Source organism: Euleptes europaea, chromosome 1, assembly GCF_029931775.1.
Source record: "Euleptes europaea isolate rEulEur1 chromosome 1, rEulEur1.hap1, whole genome shotgun sequence".
Lineage (NCBI taxonomy): Eukaryota > Metazoa > Chordata > Lepidosauria > Squamata > Sphaerodactylidae > Euleptes > Euleptes europaea.
Window position 1 is genome coordinate 146,495,715 of NC_079312.1, and position 24,613 is coordinate 146,520,327.

The window sequence follows — 24,613 nt, forward strand, 5'->3', positions numbered from 1 at the left end:
AATCAAAATAGTTTCCGTCTAGACATTAGGAAGAATTTTCTAACAGAGCGTTTCCTCACTGGAATGGGCTTCCTTGGGAGGTGGTAAGCTCTCCTTCCCTGGAGGTTTTTAAGAAGAGGTTAGACGGCCATCTGTCAGCAATGCTGATTCTATGACCTAAGGCAGATGATGAGAGGGAGGGCATTTTGGCCATCTTCAGGGCATCGAGTACAGGTCACTGGGGGTGTGGGGGAAGATAGTTGTGAATTTTCTGCATTGTGCAGGGGGTTGGACTAGATGACCCTGGTGGTCCCTGCCAACTCTATGAGTCTATGAAACGGTAAATGTAGTGTTCCTCATTTTCTAATCCTCTGCCAAAGTGTACTTTTAACAGCAGTTTAATGTGCATATTTTAGTAGGTGTAAATACTTATATCCATGCTGCGAGAAGCTTTTCTTGCTGATTTCTGCAACCCTGTAAAAGGCAAGCAAGACTTTTGGGGGGGGGGGCTCTAATAAATTGGCAACCCTAGTTCTGGACTAGATTAGAATAACTCCTTTAGAAATAAATGGAGAGGAACAGTTAATCCATAGCACTGATTGCTATTTGACAGCTCATTAGGTCATTCTGTGAGCCTAATATCTCATTTTGGAGACTCAGATGGGGAGAAGAGAAATCTTATAACTGTCAAGAAGTACCCACAATATTTTTTTTAATAATTTTTAATTATTTTTAATACAAGACATGGGAAAAGGGAAACAGGGAAAGGGATATTCAGATTATGTTCACTTACTTATCTGTTACACCGGCATACGAACATTCTTATCATTATCTCTATCATAACCTTACTCTCTGTTCTATTACTATTGAATCATTCATGTAATCATTCTCTAATTTTTTTTTGATATCTCTGATATTACCTTTTGAACTATTACAAAAAACAATCGCTATTATTAAAACATTATCATCTAGAGTATATACTTAAGAACTATCGTATTTGTCATAGAAGGATTGCCATTTCTGTTCATGCTCTTCATACATTTTTTGATGTAGCAGGGTAGAAAGTTTTGACATCATTGCATATTCATGCATTTTTGTAACCCACATGAGTAAGTCTGGTACCTCTTTCTCTTTCCATTTTTGCGCCCGTAATAGTCTCACCGCTGATGTTGAATAGTGATACAACTCTCTTTGGGTGAAATTTGAGGTGGAGTGATACCCAGTAAGAAATACTTGGCTTCTAGTTGGAAAGTAGTATTCATTAAGTCTTGTATTTCTTTGTGTATTTTTTTCCAAAAAGATTGTACTTTCTTACATATCCACCACTGGTGAAAATATGTCCCTTCTGTTTCAGAACATTTCCAGCAGTGTGCCTGATTTGCTTTGTACATCTTCTGCAAGTCTTTCGGTGCATAGTGCCATCTATAAAACATCTTGTACCAATTTTATTTTACAGCTTGTGATCTGGTGAACTTAATGTCTGTTTTCCATAATTTCTCCCAAGGTTTGCATCAGGATCATCTCCCCTAAGTTCTGCATCCATTTCACCATACATATTTTTACTTGCTCAGGTGCAGTTTCTATGGTCAGCAGTAGTTTGTAGATTTTTGACAAAAGATGGTCTTGTGTTTTGGTGATCAAGATTTCAAATTCTGTAAGTTTCCTTTGTTTACCTTCTTGTACATAATATCTTCTTAAAGCGTGTATTATTTGGTGGTATACAAACCAGGGGATCTCTATGTTCTCTCCTTGAAGTTCCTGTAATGTTTTCACTTGGCCATCTTTCTTGATACAATCCTTGTAAGTAAATAGGTCATTTTTACTCCTGCTTGCGAAATCTGCATATGCTTCTATTGGAGACATTAATCCAGGTGCGATGGGCTAAGAAATCTCTTTAATGAATTCCATACCTTTCTCAATCCTTGTAAGTAAATAGGTCATTTTTACTCCTGCTTGCTAAATCTGCATATGCTTCTATTGGAGACATTAATCCAGGTGGCGATGGGCTAAGAAATCTCTTTAATGAATTCCATACCTTTCTCATCTGTAATGGTAGGTTCTCTGTATTTGTATTCTTGAATCTTAGGTTGTCTTTTTTTGTCCAAAGCCATTGGTGAAAACCATGTCCAAGATCTGCTTTCTCTAATCTAATAATTCTATCTTCAGGACGTATAATCCAGTCTGTCAGTGCAGCCAGAGTTGCTGCTTGGTGATATAATTTAAGATTGGGTAGATTCGATCCACCTCTGTTTTTCTCATCTTGTAAAACTGCAAATCTCATTCTAGGTTTTTTCCCATTCCAAACAAAGCTGTTCAATCTTCTCTGCCACTTAGACAATATCATTGAGTTTATATGAATTCAATTCATATAAACTCAAAATATTTTATGTTAAACATCAACAGCCTTTCCAAAAATAATGGCCAAGATATTCCATAAAAAGATGTAAAACCAATACGACATTGTAAAACCAGACAAATCATGGTATAAAAAACCAACTTGTTCACAGCCCAGTAGCTGCCAGCATAAACTGGAGGAGAGTCTGTAGCCGCATTTTAGGAGCTGCAATGACTCACATGGGTCTTGTCAGAAAGAGAGTTGTAGAGGTAGATGCTGTAACAGAGAGCATCCTAACGCATGAGCATCCTGAATATAGAAATACATGCAACTGCAGTCAAGTCTTCCATAAAAAGTCAGCCCTTCCAAAGAAGATAAAAGGAAAATGTATTAATCTCATTCAGCATTGGTCCCTTGAATGGGTCCTTTATTGTGAGATGTGACATCAATGCCAGCTCAAATGCCACTGAGACGAGACATCAGTGCCATCAGAGATCTGAACACACTGGAAAAGTGGGCTAATGTGAACAAGATGCAATTCAACAAGAACAAGCGAAGAGTTCTACATTTGGGTAACAAAAATGAGAAGCATGCATACTGGCTAGGGGATATAATTCTGGGTAACACTATATCAACAAGATCTAAGAGTATAGGTGGACTGTAAGCTGAATATGAGCCGTCAGTGTGATAAAATGGCAAAAAAGGCAAATGTGGTCATGGGGGATATAAACAGTGGCATAACATCCAAATTGCAAGATGTCATAGTGCCACTGCACACTGCATTGGCCAGGCCACACCTAGAGGCCTCACTTCAAAATGGATGTGGACAGAATGGAGTGGGTTCAGAGGAGAGAGACAAGGATGATCAGGGGCCTGGAGGCCAAGCCCTACAAGGAAAGGCTAAGGGACTTGGGCATGTTCAATCTGGAAGGGAGGAGGTTGAGGGGGGATATGATTGTGCTCTAAGTATTTGAAAGGCTTTCACTTAGACGAGGGCAGGGAGCTGTTCCTGTTGGCAACAGAAGACAGGACTTGCAATAATGGGTATAAATTATGGGCAGAAAGGTACCAGCTGGACATTAGGAAATTTTATTTTACGGTAAGAGTAGTTCAGCAGTGGTATCAGTTGCCTAGGGAGGTTGTGAGCTCTCCCTCTCTGGCAGTCTTCAAGCAGCAGCTGGACAAACACTTGTCAGAGATGCTCCGACTATAGGTGGGGAAAGCCAGATAGAAACTTCCACTCAGCCATGAATTTAATTGGATGACCGTCTGCAAATCACTCTCTCAGCCTGACCTACCTCATCACATGGTTGGTTGTGAAAGCATTCAGAAAACCATGCTTCTATTTCTGTCTTCTAAATGTGACAAAGAATGCCTACTTTGGCATTACCAGGGAAGGCCAGACACTGTTACTTCTGTGGTAGCAATCCTAAACAAGTCTATGTAGAAGTGTTATTCAATGGGTTTACTCTTTGGGAAGTGTCCTTAGCATTGCAGCTTGTGTTACTATAAAATCCTTGATATCATTATGCTGCCTGCTGCGTGGCTTGAGGGTGAGGGAATGAAGTATGTAGATACTTTACCAAGTGACTTGGCAGAAAACAGACAACTCCTCTCTGGCTTTCAACTTGGATCACTGGTTCAAATGAGTTAATGAAGATCAGAGGACTGTGCTGCTGAAGCTATTTGTAATCCTGTTCTTAGACCTGTAATTAGCCATGTTACCTAACAGTAAAATCCAGATGAGGTGACAGAGGCGTAAAGATCAGTTGCTGAAATTTTTACCAGGGAACACATTCTCTGAATTCACTGGGGAAGCAGCACGAACAGTGATTGTCCCTTGTACAATTTGTTTTAAAAATCAGTTAATTCCAAGAGGAGTTAGAATGACAGACCCGGGTTCAAATGCCCCCTCTGCCACAAAGTGCACAGGTTGACCTTGCAACAGTCACTCCTTCTGCCTAACCTTCTCAAGGTCAACCTGTAAGCTTCATGGCAGAGTGGGGATTTGAATGTGGGTTTCCCCAGTCCTAGTCTGACACTCTAATTCCTTTCGGAATGAATTGATTTTTTAAAAAATGTAATAATGTAAAAGCACTGTAAGAATATATTACAGTATCTGAGCTACTAACATAAATGAAATAATAATTTGTTTTCTCCAGGAAATTGTAGCTCACTGGAGGAGTTGAGCATATATGTTCAGACTCAAGGCACCTAACAAAAAAGTAAAAGCTGCGAGGACACTGAGACATCATAAACTTCCAGCAACAGTTTAAAACCAAGACACAGACAAAAAGAACATACAGATAATAACTGCCATGTGTCCTTGTTGCATTTTCAAAGCCAGGAGTCAGGACTGGGCAGGTCTGTTATGTTTTTCAAAGCCTCAGACCTGCAATTACAGCACTATGTCATAACAGTATCAACTGTATAGTAATTGTGTTGATGAACACCCCTTATTTTCACGCTTAACTCAAAACATACTCTACTCCAGAATATAAAAACATAGTCCTGTAGAATATAAATACAAATGTTATTTTATTTTTGTTCCATTACTGAAGGTTACATCAGATTACTGGATCATGATGCTTGAAAGAAGACTCTCAGAAGGATAATAGGAAACAGAAAGCTTTAGAACTGGAACTCATAGTAGATTGCATGTTTCTAAAGGTTTGACAGGGAACTTCTCTCACCCATTGGGCTATGTACTGTTTTCGCATTTCCTGTATCAGTAGTTCAAGTTGCAGTTAGTTTTTTAAATTCCTTTTAACAAGCGTTATTACCCAACCTTAGATCTCAAATTGTGAGAAAAGTGGCCTTGTAAATGCTTTAATAAACACATTTGGAAAAGATTTTATATATATCTTGATCGTCTTGCAAATCTTCTCAATCCACTTCACGAATGCAATCCACTTCACGCATGCAACACGGGGGGTGGGGAGCTTATATCACAATAAATTGTAGTGTGTGAATGCTCCCCCCCCCCATACATTTTTACATGTTTTTTTCTGAAACAGCAAAAGTAAACAGGGGAGTTGTGGTACCTTAAAGACTAACAACATTTTATCACAGCATAAGCTTGAACTGCTGCCCACTTCTTCAGATACCATGTCCTGGCTCCTCACTAGGCAGACCTTTAAGGTAGGAGGTATGGGCGGGTCGGGGGTGGGGGAGAAAGCAGGATCAAACAGCTGTAATCTAAAATGCAGGAAGTACAGGATGATGCGTATGTAAAATTCAGATCTCATCAAGAAAAAGACCCATTCGCTAGTTATGCTAAGTTAGTTAACAAATGTAATGAGTGGGGTCCCAGGCTTTGCTAAGATTGTTAACACTGCAGTGAACCAACTCTTCCTCGTATATTTTATATTTTAGTTTGGCACATGGAACGGAAACTGACTTGAAGAGCCGACAATCTTAACGCGTCCTCAGTGATACAAAAAACTACAATCCCCACCATTCTCTTGGGTGTGGCCTTTGGACTATAAGTCCCACGACGCATTGCGGTCGCCCGCTCTCCCTCCTCCCCAGTCCCACGCTTTCTGTCTCGGCGGGACGCACAGTGACGTCTTTGACGGCGTTGTGACGTAGACGGAGCGAAGGTTCACGGAGGCCGGCGTGTGTGTGTGGTCGCTGGCCCAAGCGAAGCAGCCGGGAGTCGGACATTTGCTGCAGGTTTCACCCCTTCATGGCGGCTCGCCGGCTCCGGGAAGTTTGGCAGCTGGGAACGCGGGGAGGGGTGCGACGAAGAGCGCCCCCCGCCGACAGGTGAGCGGCGCGCAGGAGATGCAAAGGAAGGACGCGGAAGACGCAGAGGGAGCAACAGGTGGGGCTGGGGAGGGGGAGGGGGGCTGCCCAATGGGAATGGGCGCAGCCAGGGTGGCCACGTCTGTTCCTGGCAAGGCTCCTGTGCTTTTCAGAGGGAAGGCAGAATCGAAGCTTCCTCCGTCTTCATGGGAAGCGGATACAAGTGCGGCAACCCCCACAGACGGTTGGATTTCTGAGTGTCCCACAGCTGTTAAAGCGTAGAAACGGAGAAGGGAGAACAAGCTGGTAGCCCTTTGAGATAAGAGGCTCCCGTTAACATATTGAGAAGACAGGCCTTTAAAATAAGGTTAAAAACAATAAGGAACATCCTGCAATCCTCCACAGGGAGTTTAGGGCGGGGAAAGGTCGCTCTGGAAAACATGCTGGATTCTTTTGACTTTGAATTTTTAACTACATTATGCCATTCCAAGGAGTTGTGGGAGGAACAACTGCCTGTGTCCTATGGAGGGCTATTGGAGCAAAGGGAAAGGAGTTGTAAGAGGAAGAAGAGACAGAAGTTAAAATGGATCCTCTTATGCAGTTGAGAGTTGTTGCCTGTAGCTGAGACCTGGAGCTTGGGGGAGGGCCATGACGGTTGTTGAAGGGGAGATAGCTGTGAGGAAAATCAGCTGGGGGGGGGGATGCAACTGGCTTGGTTGGTAAGAATCTTGGGGGGGTCGTTAATGGTGCAGGATCCTGTCGGCCCAGAAAACGACTACAGTGGGTTCTCCCCCCCCCCTTGCAGGGAAAGGTATTCATTCACATTAAGGTGTGTGGAAGAGGTGTGTATCCTAGGTTATTTAATATGGGTAAGCAGGGACCTCCGCTTTTTTGATCGGCTTGGAAACCAGTTCTCTCAGAATCTTTTGCTTTCTACACCATGGAGAGGTAGTGTAAATGTATATATTTTGTATGAAGTGCCCAACAACAGGGTTCTGCAGGATAGGAACAGCAAACAGGTAGTGTGTACATAGCATCCCTTCCACTCCATGGTGCTGTGTTTCAGCCTGGTGTCATGTTCATGCTTTAAAATGTATTTCTCTGATAGCACAGCCCAATTGCTGTTGATCACCATATTTAAATGTCTGCTTACCATTGGTGGCTGTATTTGTAAACTCTAATTTTCTATAGCCCTGACTTAGACAGCCCAGGCTGGCCTGATCTCAGAAAGTAAGCAGGGTTGGCCCTGGTTAGTATTTGGAAGGGAGACCACCAAGGAATACCACAGTTGCTACACAGAGGCAGGCAATGGCGAACCACCTCTGAACATCTCTTGCCTTGAAAGCCCTACAGGGTCGCTATAAATCAGCTGTGGCTTGACGGCCCTGTCTATCACCACCACCAATTTTCTACAAATGTAAATGAGACACTCACACACACACTTTCAGTTCTTGTTGATTTGTACAGTGGTGATTGTGAATACAGATTGATTTACTCTGAAAAGCACACTTTTTCACTGATTGTGTTAGAGAACTGAGCATGTGAGTAGAAGCAGTTCAGGCCTAGTGGCTATTCAATTGTACAGGAATCTCTTAGCCCAGCTTTGAAGATACGGATACCTAGGAGAATTGTAAATTGTAATGTTGGTAGATATGCTCCATATCATTTGATAGGTGGAAATTTAGAGCAATTCCTTTTTGCAATGCTATAAGAGAGAAGTATTCCTATAAGGCTATAAGAGAAAAGTATTGTTTGGAAATGGAAACAAGGAGAGAGTTTAGTATCTGAGTGACAGTTGTCAGACACATAGCTTTTATAAAAATGCTATAAATGGTCTTTGGTCTTAATAAACTTGCTAGGCCTCTGTTGGCTGTAGCAGCAGTGCAACAAAGAAGTTCTCAGATCAGCTGGCAGGAGGACATAACATTCTGCTCCCTTTACCCTTCAAGTTGGAGAAGGTTGGTGGCGCCTGTTTCTTCAGTAATCAGACATGATTTGTTAATATTCATGGAGCTTTATAGAGATGCAGTGTGGTGGAAGAGCTGGTCACACAGCAAAATTACTTTCAGTATGGACTTTATATCCCTCTGACTGGATTCAGGACTAGTGACTTTTGCACATCTTCCAATAGTACTTTTTTTCTCTTGGCTTCTGAATTACACACATTTCTGATCAGAAAGCATATATTGGCATGTGTCCAGTGAAATGTGGATAGGATTCATCTCCAGCTTGGTGGTATTCCGTGAATGGAAGGATTATTGTGCAAGTGGTAAACCTGCTTATGCCATTATTCTTTTACCACCCTGAGCACTAACTATTTGCTGCAGTTGAATATAGTTGTATGAAAAGGTTTATTAAACAACTGGTGTGCAAACACAAACTTAGACTACAACTGTAGTCCTAGCACTTGTGCAAGTGGATATAACTGTTCAGATACAATGAAGTTTTCTTTGCACTACAGTGTATTGCTACTTTAAAAAAAAAGGTGCTTCTGCTAATGTCAAGGTAATTAAGTTTGAGGAAGTGGATCCCAGGATGAACTCTGATGTGTGTGTAAAACGTGTGGAAGATCACACACACTGCATCTTCTAGCTGTGCTCCAACTACATTGTGGGAAGTGCCAGGATTATGCCCTGCCATAGCATGGTGGCTTGGCTTCACAAGATTTGAATGGGGATGGTTTTTAAAAAACCCTGAGCTGGTATAGTGGTGAAGAACACAGCTTGGCTCACCCATGAGTGCAGTGGTAGAACACATGCTTTGCGTGCAGAAGGTGTTATGTTCAGTCCCCAGAACTCCCAGGTAAAAGATTTCTGGCAGCTGTGGTAGGGAATGTTCTGGCTCTGCCTGAGATCCCAGAGAAGTGCTTCCAGACAGAGAAGACTGCATGTGCTAGATGGTCCATTGTCTGACTTGGTGTAAGGCAGATTTACCTTCATTTGGTGGCTGAAATCAAATTACTGTCTCTCATCCTCTGCTGCTTTCACATCTGTAGTAGCACACTATTAACTTATGTAAGTGCTCTAAGCATTTACGAATGTGCTATATAAATGTCAAGTTCAATTTATTTATTTGGGGGATCGTTCTCCCCCTCCCACACATACACCCCATTTTGTTAGGGAATAATTAGCTTTTCCAGCATGGTGGATATTTTCTATTTGGACGCTGTTGTGATCCAAATCCATTGCTTGTAATAATGAATAGCAAATATTCTCCACCTGATCCATGATTTCCAGAAACACCTATATGTTTGTGCCAAACCCTAAGTTTGAAGCATTCTGTAATATTCACAGTTTGACCTTCTGATTTGGCAATTGAAAAGATGTTTGTAATAGACTTCCAACCACTGTAATTCAGTGGATTTTGGTCTCCCATTTGGCTATAGTGCAGATGCTTTCTGAATTCCCTTCCTCCCCATCCAAGCCTGAACTTAATTTTAGAGCTGAAGACCTTATATTATGCTTGAACAGTTTCGCTAAAAGCTACCAAGGTCTAGGAGCAGAGAACTAAGGTCATTTCATCCATCTTCCCTCTCTCTGATTGAGCCAGATGCCCTTTTGTGATCTTGGGTAAGTTGTCATCTGTGTACTACCCCCCTTCTATACCATAAACTGGAGGTACTTGCTTATCATGATGGTAAAAATTAGGTAACGAGTACTAAACATTCCACTTCTGGTATACAGTGAGGGGAAAAAGTATTTGATCCCCTGCTGAATTTGCCCATTTGCCCTCTGACGAAGAAATGACCAGTCCATAATTTTAATGGTAGGTCTATTGTAAATGTGAGAGATTGATGTGCATTATAATGAGTGAAATAAGTATTTGATCCCTTTGCAAAAGATGACTTAGTACTTGGTGGCAAAACCCTTGTTGGCAGTTACAGAGGTCAGACGTTTCTTGTAGGTGGCCACCAGGTTTGCACACATCTCAGGAGGTATTTTGTCCCACTCCTCTTTGCAGATCCTCTCCAAGTCAGTAAGATTTTGAGGCTGATGTGTAGCTACTCGAACCTTCAGCTCCCTCCACAGATTTTCGATGGGATTAAGGTCTGGAGACTGGCTAGGCCACTCCAGGACCTTAATGTGCTTCTTCTTGAACCACTCCTTTGTTGCCTTGGCTGTGTGTTTTGGGTCATTGTCATGCTGGAATACCCATCCTCGACCCATTTTCAATGCCCTGGCTGAGGGAAGGAGGTGCTCAAGTAAGACAGCTCTCACTCTGCCTTTCCTAAATGGGCATTCCAAACATTTATTGGTTGATGCAACAACTCGTATGACACAGTGGGAGGGCTTAGTGTAAGTCAGCCAAGAACTGTGACTGTGTGCCGTGCCATGCCAATGCAGAAGGAAGTGCAGAGGGACTTGTATAACCCTGTCTCATGTTTCCTCCCATGTAGTTTTGAGCAAGCTGCTGAGGAAACCACCCTACTGTTTAAGGAAGTGTTTAATAATCCTGACTAGGGACCCAGATGCTGTACATATGCTTTGTCTGGCAGAAAGCACTTGCAGTCCAAGGGCAAGGTGTGTCAATACAGAACTAGTCAAGTTACACATTATTTTATGCATGTGGGAGGAAATCTGAATGATGCTGTCGTATAATGTATCTTGCCTCAGTTCGCAGTGTTCTTTAATTCTGTAAACTTAGTCCAATCGCTTTGTTCATTGGTTGTTTTATGCTGTGTGATTGCAACTGTTTTATATCCTCTAACCCAGGGGTGTCCAATATTTTGGCTTCCCTGGGCCACATTGGAAGAATAAGAATGGTCTTGGGCCGCACATCAAATACACTAACACTAATGATAGCTGATTCATAATGTTTTAAGTAAGTTTACGATTTTGTGTTGGGCCGCATTTATAACTGTCCTGGACCGCATGCGGCCCAGGGGTCGCAGTTTGGATAAGTCTGCTATAACCTGTCTTGGCTCCCAGTAAGGAAGGAAGGCCATAAACAAACATCATGCACAATCCACAATTTCCATTGAAATAAGCAGCATCTGCAATAGCCCTGGTAGTGCTGTTTTGCAGTTACCAGTGATCTCAGTGGTCTTGCACAGGAGAACGTACTGGTGGATTGAATCCCATGTGTCACATCACCCTTCTTTCTGCTTTGGCAGATGGGTTATGCATTTCCTCAACCAGGAAGAGACACTCTTGCAAGCCTAAGAGAATATTGTAGGATTAGGGGTAGTATAGGAGCCTCAGGAAGAACAAGGGCCATTGTCCTTAGAGGGTGATTTCCCCAGGATCAGGCTTGCCAGTTGATATCCCTGTGGAAGTAATGTGAGAGGTGTTTGCATTTCCCCATAATATGGTATAGGATTCACATGCAGAAGAGAGTTCTAGTTCATGCTCCTTTGAAATTCATCAGTGAATAATGAACAGGGCTGTTAAAAGCTAACATGAATCCTTCCATCTTGTTTTTTGTTAATGCTCATAATCATGTGTGACCCCTTTATGATTAATCTCCAGTAAGGCAAACTGACTTTCCAAGCCTACTAATTCCAAATGATTTATAGTTTCAGGTACATGCCATCCTGTGGGATTCTGATGATCCGAGCTCCCCATGCTATTGGCAGCCTCGATTGGGATGTCAGTGCCCAGCACAGTCGGACGTTCATCAACTTTTCAGGGCCTTTCACTAACAAACGGAAGGAATATTCAGAAAGGAGGATCATTGGGTGAGCAGGCTTGTTTCATGGGAAGATGAATGGGCTATTTGTGCTTAGAGGGAAGTAGCATGATGTGTTGGCTTGACCTGTAAGATTTGTCTAAGCATATTTCACTTTACTTTTCTCAAGAGGTCATAGCATATACTAAACAACACTAACATGAGACTGCAGAGGATCAGTTCCCAGTACTATGTTTGAGCTTGAACAAGTCACTTAAGTTCTTGGTAGGTGGGAGGCAATGCCACTTGCAGATAGAAAATCTTACCTTGTCAAGCTCTCACTAGGTGTGGCTGCAGCCATTCTACTTTTACATACCCTCTGTTGATAAATTCTCTTCACACTTCAGTTAGATGGTGGCTTGCATTTCCTATGAGATGTGATGTCAGTTTGTTTAAGTATGAGATTAGAAGTGCTGCATGACTCCTGAACACATTCTTCTCTTACTTGCAGTTACTCCATGCAGGAAATGTATGATGTTGTGTCCAATGTGGATGAATACAAACACTTTGTTCCTTGGTGCAAGAAATCAGTGGTGGTCTCTAAGCGCACGGGTCATGCAAAGGCCCAACTGGAAGTTGGATTCCCTCCCATCGTAGAACGTTACACATCGATTGTGACATTGGTGCGGCCCCATTTGGTGAAGGTGCACTTTGTGTGTTTCTGCCTGTGAATTTCTCCAGGATGAGGATTCTTTGGCACTTAAAATACTTCTTTAAAAGAACGAATGCCCTGAATCAGCAGTCTGCCCCCAGTACTCAGATAACTTAGATGTCATTTCAGTAGTTCAGTTTTCAGAAATATGGAAGATGTGGGGAGCTGTTCTGCTTCCAACTTGGATGCTGCTTAGAAAAGGGCGTATTGGAAAACCAGTAGTGAGTCCTCCATTAAAGATGCAGTTTGAAGGCTGACGGATTAACCAGGGCTCCAAGTGCCAATCATAGTTCCGGGATGAACCAGGGCTACGGAACTATGATGGGCACCTGGAGTCTGGGGTTGGCCTTGGTTGTGTTGGATGATCCTTGGTAGTCATTCAGAAACAGGATAGGCCTTGTTAGCAGTGCCATTCCCTGACCGTACCTCTGCTCTTTCCCTCAGGCTGTCTGCACGGATGGGAAGCTGTTCAACCATCTGGAGACTAGCTGGCGTTTCAGCCCTGGCATTCCCGGCTACCCTCGCACATGCACAGTGGACTTCTCAGTAAGCACACGTCTGAAAGGTTGCCAGCGCATCCCACCTTGTATGACAGGTTCATCAGTCTGTGCTAATAAGGATGGAGCTTGGCCCTCATATAATGGGAAAGGGTTATACTTGTGTATGACTCTGTGGCCTAACTGAAGAGACAGAACCCAAGGTCTGTCAGGTTGTGGAAAATGTATTTAGTGTGATAGTTATACTTTGTTCCCCCCTCCCCCTGTAGGGACCCAGAGCAGCTGACCACATCATTCTCTTCTTTTCCACTTTATCCTTGCAAAAGCAAGCTTGTGAGGTAGGTTAGGCTGAGAGACAGTGACTGACCCACAGTCAGTTGCAGAGTGCTTCTGTGACAGAATGGAGATACATACCTCGGTCTCCCAGATCCTAGTCTGACACTCAAACTGCTGCACCACTCTGGCTCGGACAACTGAGCGTTGTCAGCAAGTGTTAATCGGTAAAGGAAGCAAATGTTCTACTCATGTGATAATGCACAAGAGGAAGGCTCTCGGACATTGGGCCTCTTGCATTTAGTCCCTGGCATGCCTCAGTCATTATTCTCCCTGTGTCTCCCTGCTAAAGTGTGGCCATTTCCTATGGTACACATGAGCTGCTGCTCCTCTGTAAGTATAGTCCACAAAGCAGAAACGGTTCTGCTTTTTTGGTACTCCTAAATAATCCCAGCCAATGTGTTAGCAGTGTGACTGTCTGCTTATTCTTTGAAATTTTATGCTTGATGACCTATAAAGCTAATGCTGATTTTGGACAGTCATTATCAAGTCCCTGGTATACAAATGGTGCTGCCCTTGGTGGGGAGGGGATTACCAATCACTGTAGGATGCAGATAGCATCTTGTAGACTCTTCCCCAGCCAACAAAGGAAGACAGTGACTGGGGAGAGAAATTCCAGCAAGGACCTCAAGCAATAATGAAGCTAAGGCTGCGTTCTGTTGTTGACGAATTCTTTGGAGCACTAGCAATGCATTGCTAGAATAGTTCTCATAGGAACTTGAATGTAAACATTAACTTTAGCAGTTGTCTACTGATGCACCTGGGCCTGTCCTCTGTCAACCTTGTCAGAGCTACACTTGGGAAGTTGCACATCTTCTGTAAACTTCAGTCATAGACCATCCAACAAAGTAGGATTCCTTAAACCTTGCATGGAAAACTTCCCCAGTTCAGGAAAAACAGAACTCTCACATTCAAGTGTTATAATGTAGTGTTTGCACTATAGAATCATAGTGTTGGAAGGGACCACCAGGGTCATCTAGTCCAACCCCCTGCATAATGCAGGAAACTCACAACTACCTCCCCCCCCCACACACACACCCCAGTGACCAGAAGATGGCCACGATGCCGTATTGGAGAGAGCCTGTCCTCTTTGGCTGAATTGGCGATGTCTGATGCTTCTCCTCCTTCTCTGCTTAGATTTCTTTTGAGTTCCGCTCCTTGCTGCATTCACAACTGGCCACGGTTTTCTTCGACGAGGTGGTCAAGCAGATGGTGGCAGCCTTTGAGCGGCGAGCAGGAGTGACCTTCGGCCCCGAGACTCGCATTCCCCGAGAGCTGATGTTCCACGAGGTCCACCAGACGTGAAGAGGCTGGGCCTTGGCTGCTGTGGAGGGCGACACGGACTCCGTGCTGGGATGCGCCCGATCAAGGGCTGGCCCAGCCATCTCTTTTTACCTATTTATTTGGTTTCTCCCAATATACTATCTAATTTATCCACTGGATCTCATGTGACTAAGAGACTTGTTCCAGAAAAAGGGGGCGGGTTGCTGTGTTGTCTGTGGAACAACCTCCAGATTTTGCCTGGCTGTGCTCTTATGCTGGGTCACTATTAGCACATTTTATTTTAAGCTTCCCCCCCTTTAAAAATCCCCAATCTGAGGATTTCCTCTCCATCCCATTGTCCTTCATCCCTGTGGTATATGCCAGTGTGGCTGTCTTAGGCTATGAACTGTGCCAATCTCTGTTTCTCAAGAGCAAGGTAGCAGAAGCACTCATGTGTGTGATCAGGTTCTCTTTTTGTGCCTCTTAAATCATGTGAATAAACAGACTGGGGCTGCCTCTTAGCAGTACGAAGTGTGTGTGTGTGGGGGTGTACCAGTTGCCTGATTAGTCTTGTTCAGTTATTGGATTTACAGCAGCAAAATAATAACCTTGTTGGTCCTGCCTTGCTTTGGAACATGGGAGGCCAAACGGGAGAGTGCACGGAGATAGTAGAGGGGAGGCAGGCAGCTGTTAGAGACAGTGGTGGAGGAAAGGAGATGTTCTGTAATGGCTGCTTGGGGGGGCTCAAAAACAAGCAATGTCTCTGTACTGCAGCAACTGGCCTGGGCTCCTCCTCCTCATCCAAACTTTGTACCTGTCCTTTGTTTGTAGTTAGGATGTCTAGGATAGCTGTGTGTAAAGGAGCTTTGAGACTCGAAGGAAAGATGCATGCCAAATGAAGGCTGAAATGCTTACCAGGCTCCCAGGTTACTTTTGAAATCTGGTAACGTTAGAAAAGAGGTGTGAGAAAAGAAGCACCAAATTAGTGGGAGGGAGGCAGGGTAAGGAGAAACCACACGGTCTGTTGTGACTGCTACCAGAGCTTTCTCTAAAGTCCAGATTCCTGTGTCTCCTGGCTTGATTAGATCCAAATTCCAAGCATCCACATATTACCTGGGTCCCAGTGGCAGGTAGAGAAAGAAATGCCTGAGTTACCCTCCCTAGTAGAGAAACCTGACCAAGGCATATTGAAAGCTAGAAGCACTGGAACAGTGATGAGAGCAAGCTTTCTCCATTTTTTCAGTTCTATGGTTATATAGCGGCTAGGAAAAGGCATTAGTAGATTGGGGGCTGATTATTTTGGGGTAGGGTCACTCTTCCCCCTCCCCTTGCCTTCCCACAACCATGGATGCTCCTTCTGCACAAGGAGAGTGGCTGTGCCTTGTGTGCTGTGCATTGCAGAGGGTTCATCTGGAAGTGAGTGACTAGAGAGGAGTGACCAGGGTTCCACTCTCTTCAGGAGCTTAATCTGGAATCCACAGTTTCTGGGGTTCTCTGTCCCATGAAGTTCCATCACATGGCCATCATGCTTGCTGTCAACCTAATTATAGCCATTCCAGAGACTGCCTTCTATTCCCATGACCCCAGTGTGGGTATCCCAGGAGCACTCTCTTTCAGAGGTCCATTTTGTTTTCCTGAATTTCGCCACACTCTGCTAATCAGGAAGATAAGTTTACCTAAGTTAGATGCACGTTTTGCACAAACCATGGATGCACATTGTTGCTGAGGTTGGATTAGGGGGTCTGCCTTGGCAAGATGCCATATGAGGGTAGAGCTGCTATTCCTCAGATGCTGTTATATCAAGGGCTGAGCAATGCAGTGAACTGAATGATTTGCGTCCCGAGAGTGGGTGGGTGGGTGGATGAGAGAATGAGAGTGCACATGTATGCTGCCATAGCTTACCGTTGACTGTTTTTCTTGAGTGGGGTCAGTTTGGAGGGAAAAAGAAGTGGGAGAGAGGGAGAAGAGAGTATTAAATTGAGCTGTAGGGTGGGGAGGAGTGTGAATAGGGTAGCTAGATAAATCTTAGGCACTGCTTGCGCTCCACTTCACTTCCTCAAATGTTTGTGGCACAGTAGTGCTAATACCTAAGCCATTGTGATGAAAAGTTCTGTCTGGTGAATGGCTCAACAGAGGCAAGACTTTCTGATATAACTGAAACCATCATTCTCTGAGGTTTCCTCCAGTATCAAGATTTCCAGCCCTACTTAGATCTCCCATTGTTGCTAAGCCTATGTGGAATTAGCTCTGTGATTGACACTCAGGTCAAAAAGGCAGGTGGAAAAACCTGTGCGTAGCAGAGGACAAGCTTGCTGATAGACTCAGAGACAAAGGCTGGGTTACAGATCTGAAGCCATGTTTGGCGTAGTGGGAAGTAAGCAACATGTGGACCATTGGGATGACCCTTCTCAGACAGTGTTGTGCCTTGATGTAAGGTTGCCTGCTGCAGAGGAGATACCTGACCAGTCACTTGTAATGTAGCATGGCATTTCTGCCAGAGCCAGCATCTTTCCCTTTACCCCACAGAGAGCTGGTTGTTCTTTTGCTGAACATTTGTGTGTACTGTCTGCCAGCTCCCCTTAAATCTGTGTGGTGCCTCTGTTGTTTACTTCCCTGTGCCTGCCGTTTATGTAGAATGAGCAACCTGGATTTCTGGTAGCGCCTTTAGTCCAGTCCATTCTCATTTTTGGTGGTTTTCAGATACCGCCAGTGCAGTATAGAGCTACACCATGAGTAGTGGACTGTATGGATTTAGATTAATAGTTCATATGCTTCATTGAAAGATTCCCCACCAATGATAAAAAATTCTCCCTTTTGTGCAAACTATCTAAAGCTTCAGGGCTCTTTATTCTTTGTTTAGTAATCTTAGTACAAAGTCACTGATCAGCCTATTAAGGTTGCAATCTCCTATGTGCTTAGTTGGGAGTAAATGTCATTGAACTCAGTGGAACTTTCTTCTCTCTGAACATACTTCAGGTTGCACTTGTTAGACCTTGCTTAGTTGTGCCAGAGTCTGGAGTGTGTGTGTGTGTGTGTGTGTGTGTGTGTGTGTGTAGAAAGCTGTCATCTCAAGAGACTAGTGATTCAAAGAAAGCCTAGCTCTGTGTGCTTGCTATTCTGCAGAAACACAGTATGTGGGGGTGGGGTGGGGTGTCAGTGGAGTATTGAGAACAGAATTCATCTTCCCGCGAATCTGTTTTCATTTTTTTAAGTAAAAAAATGTTTCTAGCCCTTGTGGCTATGAAGATATGTGTGAAAATGTGTAGGTGATGCCTACTAAGACCTGAGAAGTCAGAGGAATAGCTAAGGATTCCAGTGGTTGGGGCATATTCCTCTTATTTGCAAACTCTTAAACTGTAGAATAAACAGTGCCAAGAAAGGGGGGGGGAGGAAATTACGCACTTAATTTGTATCATTCATACAGGTCATTGGGTTCTATGCCAAGAAAAGCTGAACTGGGGTTGTCTGGGCATGAGTTTCCCACTTTAGCATGGCATGCTGCCAGCCCTGCGTACAAGCCGCTACTTCTCAGCCTGAGTACCTGCCTCAGTGGTTCCTCTTTCTGAGTCTGGCTGTGTGCATTCCACCAAGCAGGCTGCTTTCTACTTGGAGGTACAGCCTGTGCAGAGGAACAGCTGTGTGGGTCAGGGGGCTGTGGTGTGGGTGGGGAGGGAGGCAGAACTCCCTCCTCCTCACTTCCATCAGTGGTACTGGGCTTGTGGACCGGTTCACCCCTTTTTTCTTCTTACTGCACCCCCGTGACCCAAGTGACTCTTGCTCCACGCCAGTCCCACAACCCTATGATCTTCATAGGTGTCAGAAGGGGCTGCAGGAAAATCTCCAATTCCAGGCTAGAGCCAGATCAAGAGTAACTGTACAAATTCTTCTGTCTGGGCTCCTGTGCAAATTTGTATCCCACAAGGTTGCTGGGTAGTTCTCCATTGCTGGCATGCCACTGATTTTGGTAATTATTTTGTTTGTACCTTTGGTGTTCTGAGCTTCTGGTGGGAGATTTCCTTCATAGCCATGAGTGTTAGAAACCTTTTTAAAAATAAAAAAACAAGGTGCTCATTGGAATTGCGGTGACAGAAGTACTGACTAAATGCAAACTCTCACTGTCACCATTATTCACTTGCTAAGAAAGGACCAAGACCAGCTTGTATGTGCTAGAATGGTGTTTTGGAAGGATGGGAAGCAGAAATTCTGCTGAGACTAGTTTTTTCTGTGTGACTTTGAATCATTGTAAACTTGATCCTTGAGTCATGAATTGTTAGTGTAGATGTCAGCTGAGGCCTCTTTAGATTGACAGAAATAGATCATGGCATCAGGCCACCTAAAGTTTCAATGGAATTTAATGTTATGTATGTGTGGAGTGGGGCTTTTACTTATGGTAAAAAAAAATAAGTAAAAGCCTTCTGCATAAGTGTTTGTTGAAACTCAACCCATATTATGTTGAACTTTCTCAGCCTCTGCTGAGCCTGTTTCTCTGGCATGAACTTTGCATCAATGAGACTCACGCTGGGCCTCGCTTGATTGGCAGTGCACCTCCTGTGTGTGTCTTCCATTATAGGCTGAGGTCCTTCTGTGGTACCTGTGAGACCGGTGTGCTGACTTTCTCAACCCATTGAAACTTAAGCCACCCTATGACGATCCCCCAATCTTGCTGCTCTCACGATCAAAGCAGTTCGGGCATAGATGTTGCAGTGCCTTCTGCTTTCACTTACTTGTAGCTACTTCTGTCTTCAGCTGCCTCATGCTGTTTAGCCTGGTGCATGCTACCTCAGCTTGTTAGGAAAAGGGATTATTACTGGGGGGGGGGGGAAATGGGGGGCAGGAAGCAAAATCAAGTGACTGAGGAAGGAATAATTTGATATGTGTAAAGCCCGTCTCCACAAAAGTTAAAAGGCTAAACCAATCCCAAAAGCATTTTTATAGACCAATAAAAAAAACCCTCTTTGCAAAAAAGTGTTACGTGCATTGTGATTTTTTTTCAAGGCCCATCAGTGTTGCAGCTGAAACATTAATATGGGTTGCAATAAAGTTGGTGCTACAAGGTCCCTGGGGTGTGGTGGAACTGTAAAGGCTGCAAGGGCCTACAGACGGCATGGGGGACGTCTCCAGTACCTGTCCCAGGTAGCTAGAAGTGCCAGCTAGAACAGGCAGTCTGACACTTCAGAGTATATTCCTAGCACCACACCTTCTGTATTAATTGGATAAATGCTTAGCTGACTCTGCCTGCCTGTTTGGGGCGCAGTTAGGTTGGGTGGCACAGAGTGTGTAGCTGCAGTGGCCCTGCTCATCTAACTTAATTGCTTGTTTTATCTTTCTCACCTTAGTTTCTTCCCTTGCCTGTATACTTTTTTCATCTGTTCAAAAAGTGTTCATTTATTCTGGAGTGCTGAGAGCCAGACCAAATTAAAGGTAAAGGTCCCCTGTGCAAGCACCGGGTCATTCCTGACCCACGGGGTGACGTCACATCCCTCTAAGATATACACTGTACTTTGGGTATAAAGTTGGCTGATACTGACTTGCTTGAGTAAACCCTACATATAGAGAGCTATTGGCTATAGATCACAGGAGCTACTTAATTCAGAAAAAGAGTATGCTAGGGGTCTCCTGGGACCACACCACTTCGTCAAAGGTGATTGCTTGATTGACTGAAGGCTCTTCTACATGGAAAGTATAGTATTCATGAAAAAACTGGGCTGGCTTTCCAGAATTTGGCAGGAAGAATGTGGGTGCTGTTTTGAGATAACAACCCTTTTCTGAATGTTTATTGGTCTTATGCCCTGCAGCTGCTTCCTTTTTGCTGGGGCATAATATACTGTCTTTTTTGACAGGCTGTCATCTCAAAGGGCAGCCTCTGCTACCTGGCACAAACCCAAGCTGCCCAGCCTATTTATAGCAGTCTTCTGGGACCATCATTCCAGAAGGGGTTACAACAGTCTCCCTTCTCCAGGCAGTGGCTTCCTTCCAGCATGTGCCCAGAACTCTTTAAGGGCAAGGAGAGGCTTACCCAAGTTCAGCTGAGGTTGGGGTGCTTATGTTCAGACTCTTTATGAACATTATACCATTGCAGCCTGCCCTTAGGAATATGCTCACAGCCTACTTTCTCCAAGAGCCATTTTGCGTTAGCATTGCTGAACTTCATATGAATTAAGGCAAAGCTGGACATGGGGGTGTTTACAGGCTGGGACCCATGGATCCCGCTGCCATTTTAAATCCTAATGAGGCAATTTAGAAATGCTGTGGGGGCCTGACCCTGATTGGGAGTGTAATACTTGAAAAGACATGGGTGAGGGGATAGGCCCTTGCAGCATTTTTAAATTGCCTCATTAGGCTTCAAAATGAGGCTCAGGAAGTTTCTGAACAACTGTTCCTTCTCTCCCACTAGGTCTGTTCAAAGTACAGTGAACACACAGTCTATAATGTACACTTAAATTTATTCAATGCATGTACAGCTGAACGTGCAATCTAAATCCCACATTCATTTGTAAACTGATTGCACATTGGCTCTTTCTTACAAGCAGATTATGTACAAGATGCACTCACCATAACTTGTGAACAGGACTGCTGCTTGAACTGCAAGTATTGCTGTTGTCTTAAAATGATTACACAGGTTACCTTAAAGATCACACAGATCTCCTTATCTGGGGAACTGCTGTTGGGGCTCGTCATTCCCCCTTAAAAATTCTTCTAGAGCAAGTGGCAACAGGTGGCCTGAGTTAGAGGAGGCTCTCCTCTCCCCTCCTTTTCAGTTGCAACTTCTCTCCAAGTGCATCTTCAGCCAGCTTTACATTCTCTTGTAAATTTGTAAGCTGAAGGTTATATCCAGGCTAGTCCTGTTTAACTTTAAAAAGCAGCAACAACCATGCCACCACTCCCATTTCCTTAAAGACAAGAGATTGTGACCAGATTATTACAAAGGCCTAATAAAACAGCAAAACCTACAGCTGCTGAATAGTGACTCAGTACATACAAAGACTGAATCCATATTATTTTACCTGGGCCCAGTATAAGAGAGGATGCCCTCATCACTGGTTTTTGCAGCTAACTTTCAGATTTCCAATGAAACTAGTTTAGCCACCCAGCCAGGAGCTGGACCTCTCATAAAAGTCTTAAGAACAGCACAAGATTCTTTCCCCACCCCCATTAATGTAGGAACATTTCTATAGGGCATGTTAGCACCCCACAATGCAAGGTACAACTGATACTAAGCATACACGGTATGCTGTGTAGGTGGCTAGTGTGCATGTACATTGATGGGGTAACAGAAATTCCCACGTGGAAAGCCATCACTACAGCAAAAAGAGACACCTGTTAATCCAGTTTGCCTCCATCTGCCCAGCCACCACAGGATGAAGTTCATGTCTAAGGTCACAGAACGTTTGGAACATCAGAGGAAGCTAAGCAGGTGTGTGTATGGGGGTGGTACATGTGCACATGAGAGACAATCTGGGAACCCCATGAAATTCAAGCCAGCATACATCATGGAAGAAACATGAAATAGTGCAACAGATGTATTAAGTTGCAGTGGGTAAGCTAATAACATCCTCTACAAGAGGCAGAAAGTGTGAATAACCTTGGGATTATTATTCTTCATTCATGGCAAATGGTTGCCCAGCAGTCATTTCAGCTGCAGTGGAAAAGATCAGGAGATCAAATTATGTTAGTTAAAGCATTAAGTGGATCAGCTCCATCCTAGGGATAGAATCCTCTGCAGTCCCAATTGCATAAAGAAACAGACACAGTAAGGGGGGGGGGCACAGAGCCACTGGAGCCAATCAGAACTCCAGTACAAAAACACAGAGCCCAAGGTAGCCTGAAGAACAGACTAGACTCCTGAATACTGTAACTCGTTAATAAAAACATTTATTCTGCAGTTTGTACAGAAACACCTGAAGTTTGCAACAGAATGCAGATGCTTGCACAGCCATGTATACTGTGCCTTCAAATTAAAGAATGGGGTTTCTTTCATTTTTTGTGGTTTCAAGGGATTTCACACAAACACACAGGAAAAACAAAACAAAAATAGGAGTGTATGAAGTCCTTTCTAGTGAGGAAAGGAGGCCAGGAGACAGGTTCCATTCTCTGCCATCATTACTCTCAAGCTATGGCTAGCCCACTGAGCTCCACATGGAAGTTATCATCATGGCTGCCATTTTGGGAAACAAAAGTGTTACCAAATGCCATCCATTAAGATTTAGCCCACCCTTTCAATACCACAGCACTAACACGGAAATCAAAACACAGAGGGAGAAGGCACTTGCTTCAAGCACCCTGTGCCTTCTCCCCCTTTAAGCCAAATAGGAAGGGATGGGGAGATCTCAGTGCCTGGCAAAAGCTCAATAGAATTCTGCCTTTGGCAACAAAGAACAGTCTCCTAAGGGCAGGGAATGGGGGTGTTGCATGGGCAGCAATACAAATTAGGACAATCAGGTGCTGTGGCAGCTGGCAAGGGGAAAACGTAGTACTGTCCCTCTTAGATAAGGGGGGAGATTAGTTTTACTCTTCTACTTAGCACAGATGAGGATTGGGGAGCTGCAGCCTGTCTTGCTCTACCTTTAAGAGCACAAATCCTGCTGTTTTACAGCAGGGGGGATATTAACAAAGGGAGAAGGAGACTGAGCATGTGGGGGGCAAGAACCTCCCTCCCCTCCTCACAGTGCTCCAAGCTGGCTTAGAAAAAGAGGACATTGTTCAGAATGCAGAAGCTCTTCTCTGCATGGAGGGGAAACGGTGATACAGCCGATATAAAAGCAGCATGTGATACAACATGATTGTTAAATGGATAGGTATCCTCTGTTCCTGGCCAGCAACACAGCAATGAAGTAGTAACACCAGAGCTAGAAAGCAACCCAATCTTTAGCCTGGGGTATCAACTCAAGTTGGGAAGAGCTGCCCTGGGCCCTGCACTTAAGAGTCTAAACTAACTTTAGGTGGTATTAAAAAGTAATGGGGGGCGGGGGGAGATACGTTTCTAGTTTCAGCTGCATTATCCCATAAATAACCTGAAAATGTGATGGTCAGTGCCTCAAAAGGAAAGATCAAGGCCCTTTTGAACAAAACCAATAATTTGTATCGTCTCAACCATTCCCTCAATAGCTACCCCCTGCCACATCCCTGGCTTTAACCAGACTTGGCACCCACAAGCACCATCAGCCCATCCGTGCTCATAGATTTGGGTCTCTCCAAGGGGAAGCCAAGTGCCCGGCTCCAGATGAGCTGAGACAGAACACCAAGGGCTCGAGAGACGCCAAACAGCACCGTGTAGTAGTTCATCTCCTTCATGCCATAGTACTGTGGGAAAAAAGGGTCCATAGTTAAAATATTGCCAAGGGAGGATGAAGCCATTCCACATACAGCCAATGAAAACATAACTCCTGTGGTTTCCCCCACTAAGGCTATCTCCTTCTTTTGTCTCCCCATGTCCCCTCATTTGGCTGCTGACATATCTAATGGCTGCTTAAGACCACTGGAAGTCCAACCTGCAAATACCTCGAGATCCCTCAAAGCTACCCTACCCTTTCTAAAGAGTGCAAGAGTAATGCAGACATGTTGCATCTTAGATCTTCTGGCAAGTGGCCTGGTTAGCATACAAAACAATGGAATAAATTCCAGAACATTCCCATGAGGCAGGCTTCCTTGAAGCCCCAATGGAGAGGGCACACACAAATTCCCAGTTCTTCAAACAACTCATGTTTTCCTGAAGGATCTGTTCAGTTTCATTTTTAGAGAAGTGAACATTTTTCTCTTTTAAAAGGTGGGTTAACCCAGACTCCCCATTTCAAAGGAGATCCACAAACCATTTGAAGTTGAGGTTATTAATCTAACTTTAAGTGGTGATTATAAACAAATTCAACCGTCCCATCATCAGAAGTCTTGGGGAGGGAATGAGAAATCTAGACTCTGCTTTGAATTAGGAGTTTCCAGCATAGCGTTGTTGCTAGAGTGCTGCTTACTGCTCCAGTTTATCTCCTGGCTTCTGCTCATTCTCTGGCACCATCAGTTTTCACCTCACATCCCCCCCCCTTCTTTCTCCTGGTTTTTACCCCCATCTTTTTCTAGCAATCACATTTGAGCCAGGCTTGTCTGCAGGTAAAATGTCCCTTATGCTTTTGCTGATTCCTCCAACTTTCT

General features: G+C 44.0%; 2 protein-coding genes across 2 annotated transcripts in view; one reads left to right on the forward strand and one right to left on the reverse strand.

Annotated features, from left to right (window-relative positions):
* The first annotated feature begins 11,565 nt into the window (after window positions 1-11,565).
* Window positions 11,566-14,515, forward strand: COQ10A (coenzyme Q10A). The gene is made up of 4 exons (XM_056848869.1): window positions 11,566-11,738; window positions 12,180-12,372; window positions 12,825-12,926; window positions 14,348-14,515. The coding sequence occupies exons 1-4, from the start codon at window positions 11,566-11,568 to the stop codon at window positions 14,513-14,515; spliced, it is 636 nt and encodes a 211-aa protein (XP_056704847.1).
* An 8,583-nt stretch (window positions 14,516-23,098) lies between these two features.
* Window positions 23,099-24,613, reverse strand: part of CS (citrate synthase) — a 39,782-nt gene continuing 38,267 nt past the window's right edge. Inside the window, exon 11 of the mRNA XM_056863352.1 lies at window positions 23,099-23,773. Within this exon, the coding sequence (XP_056719330.1) occupies window positions 23,603-23,773 (171 nt within the window). The 3' untranslated portion in view covers window positions 23,099-23,602. The remainder of the gene's footprint in view (window positions 23,774-24,613) is intronic.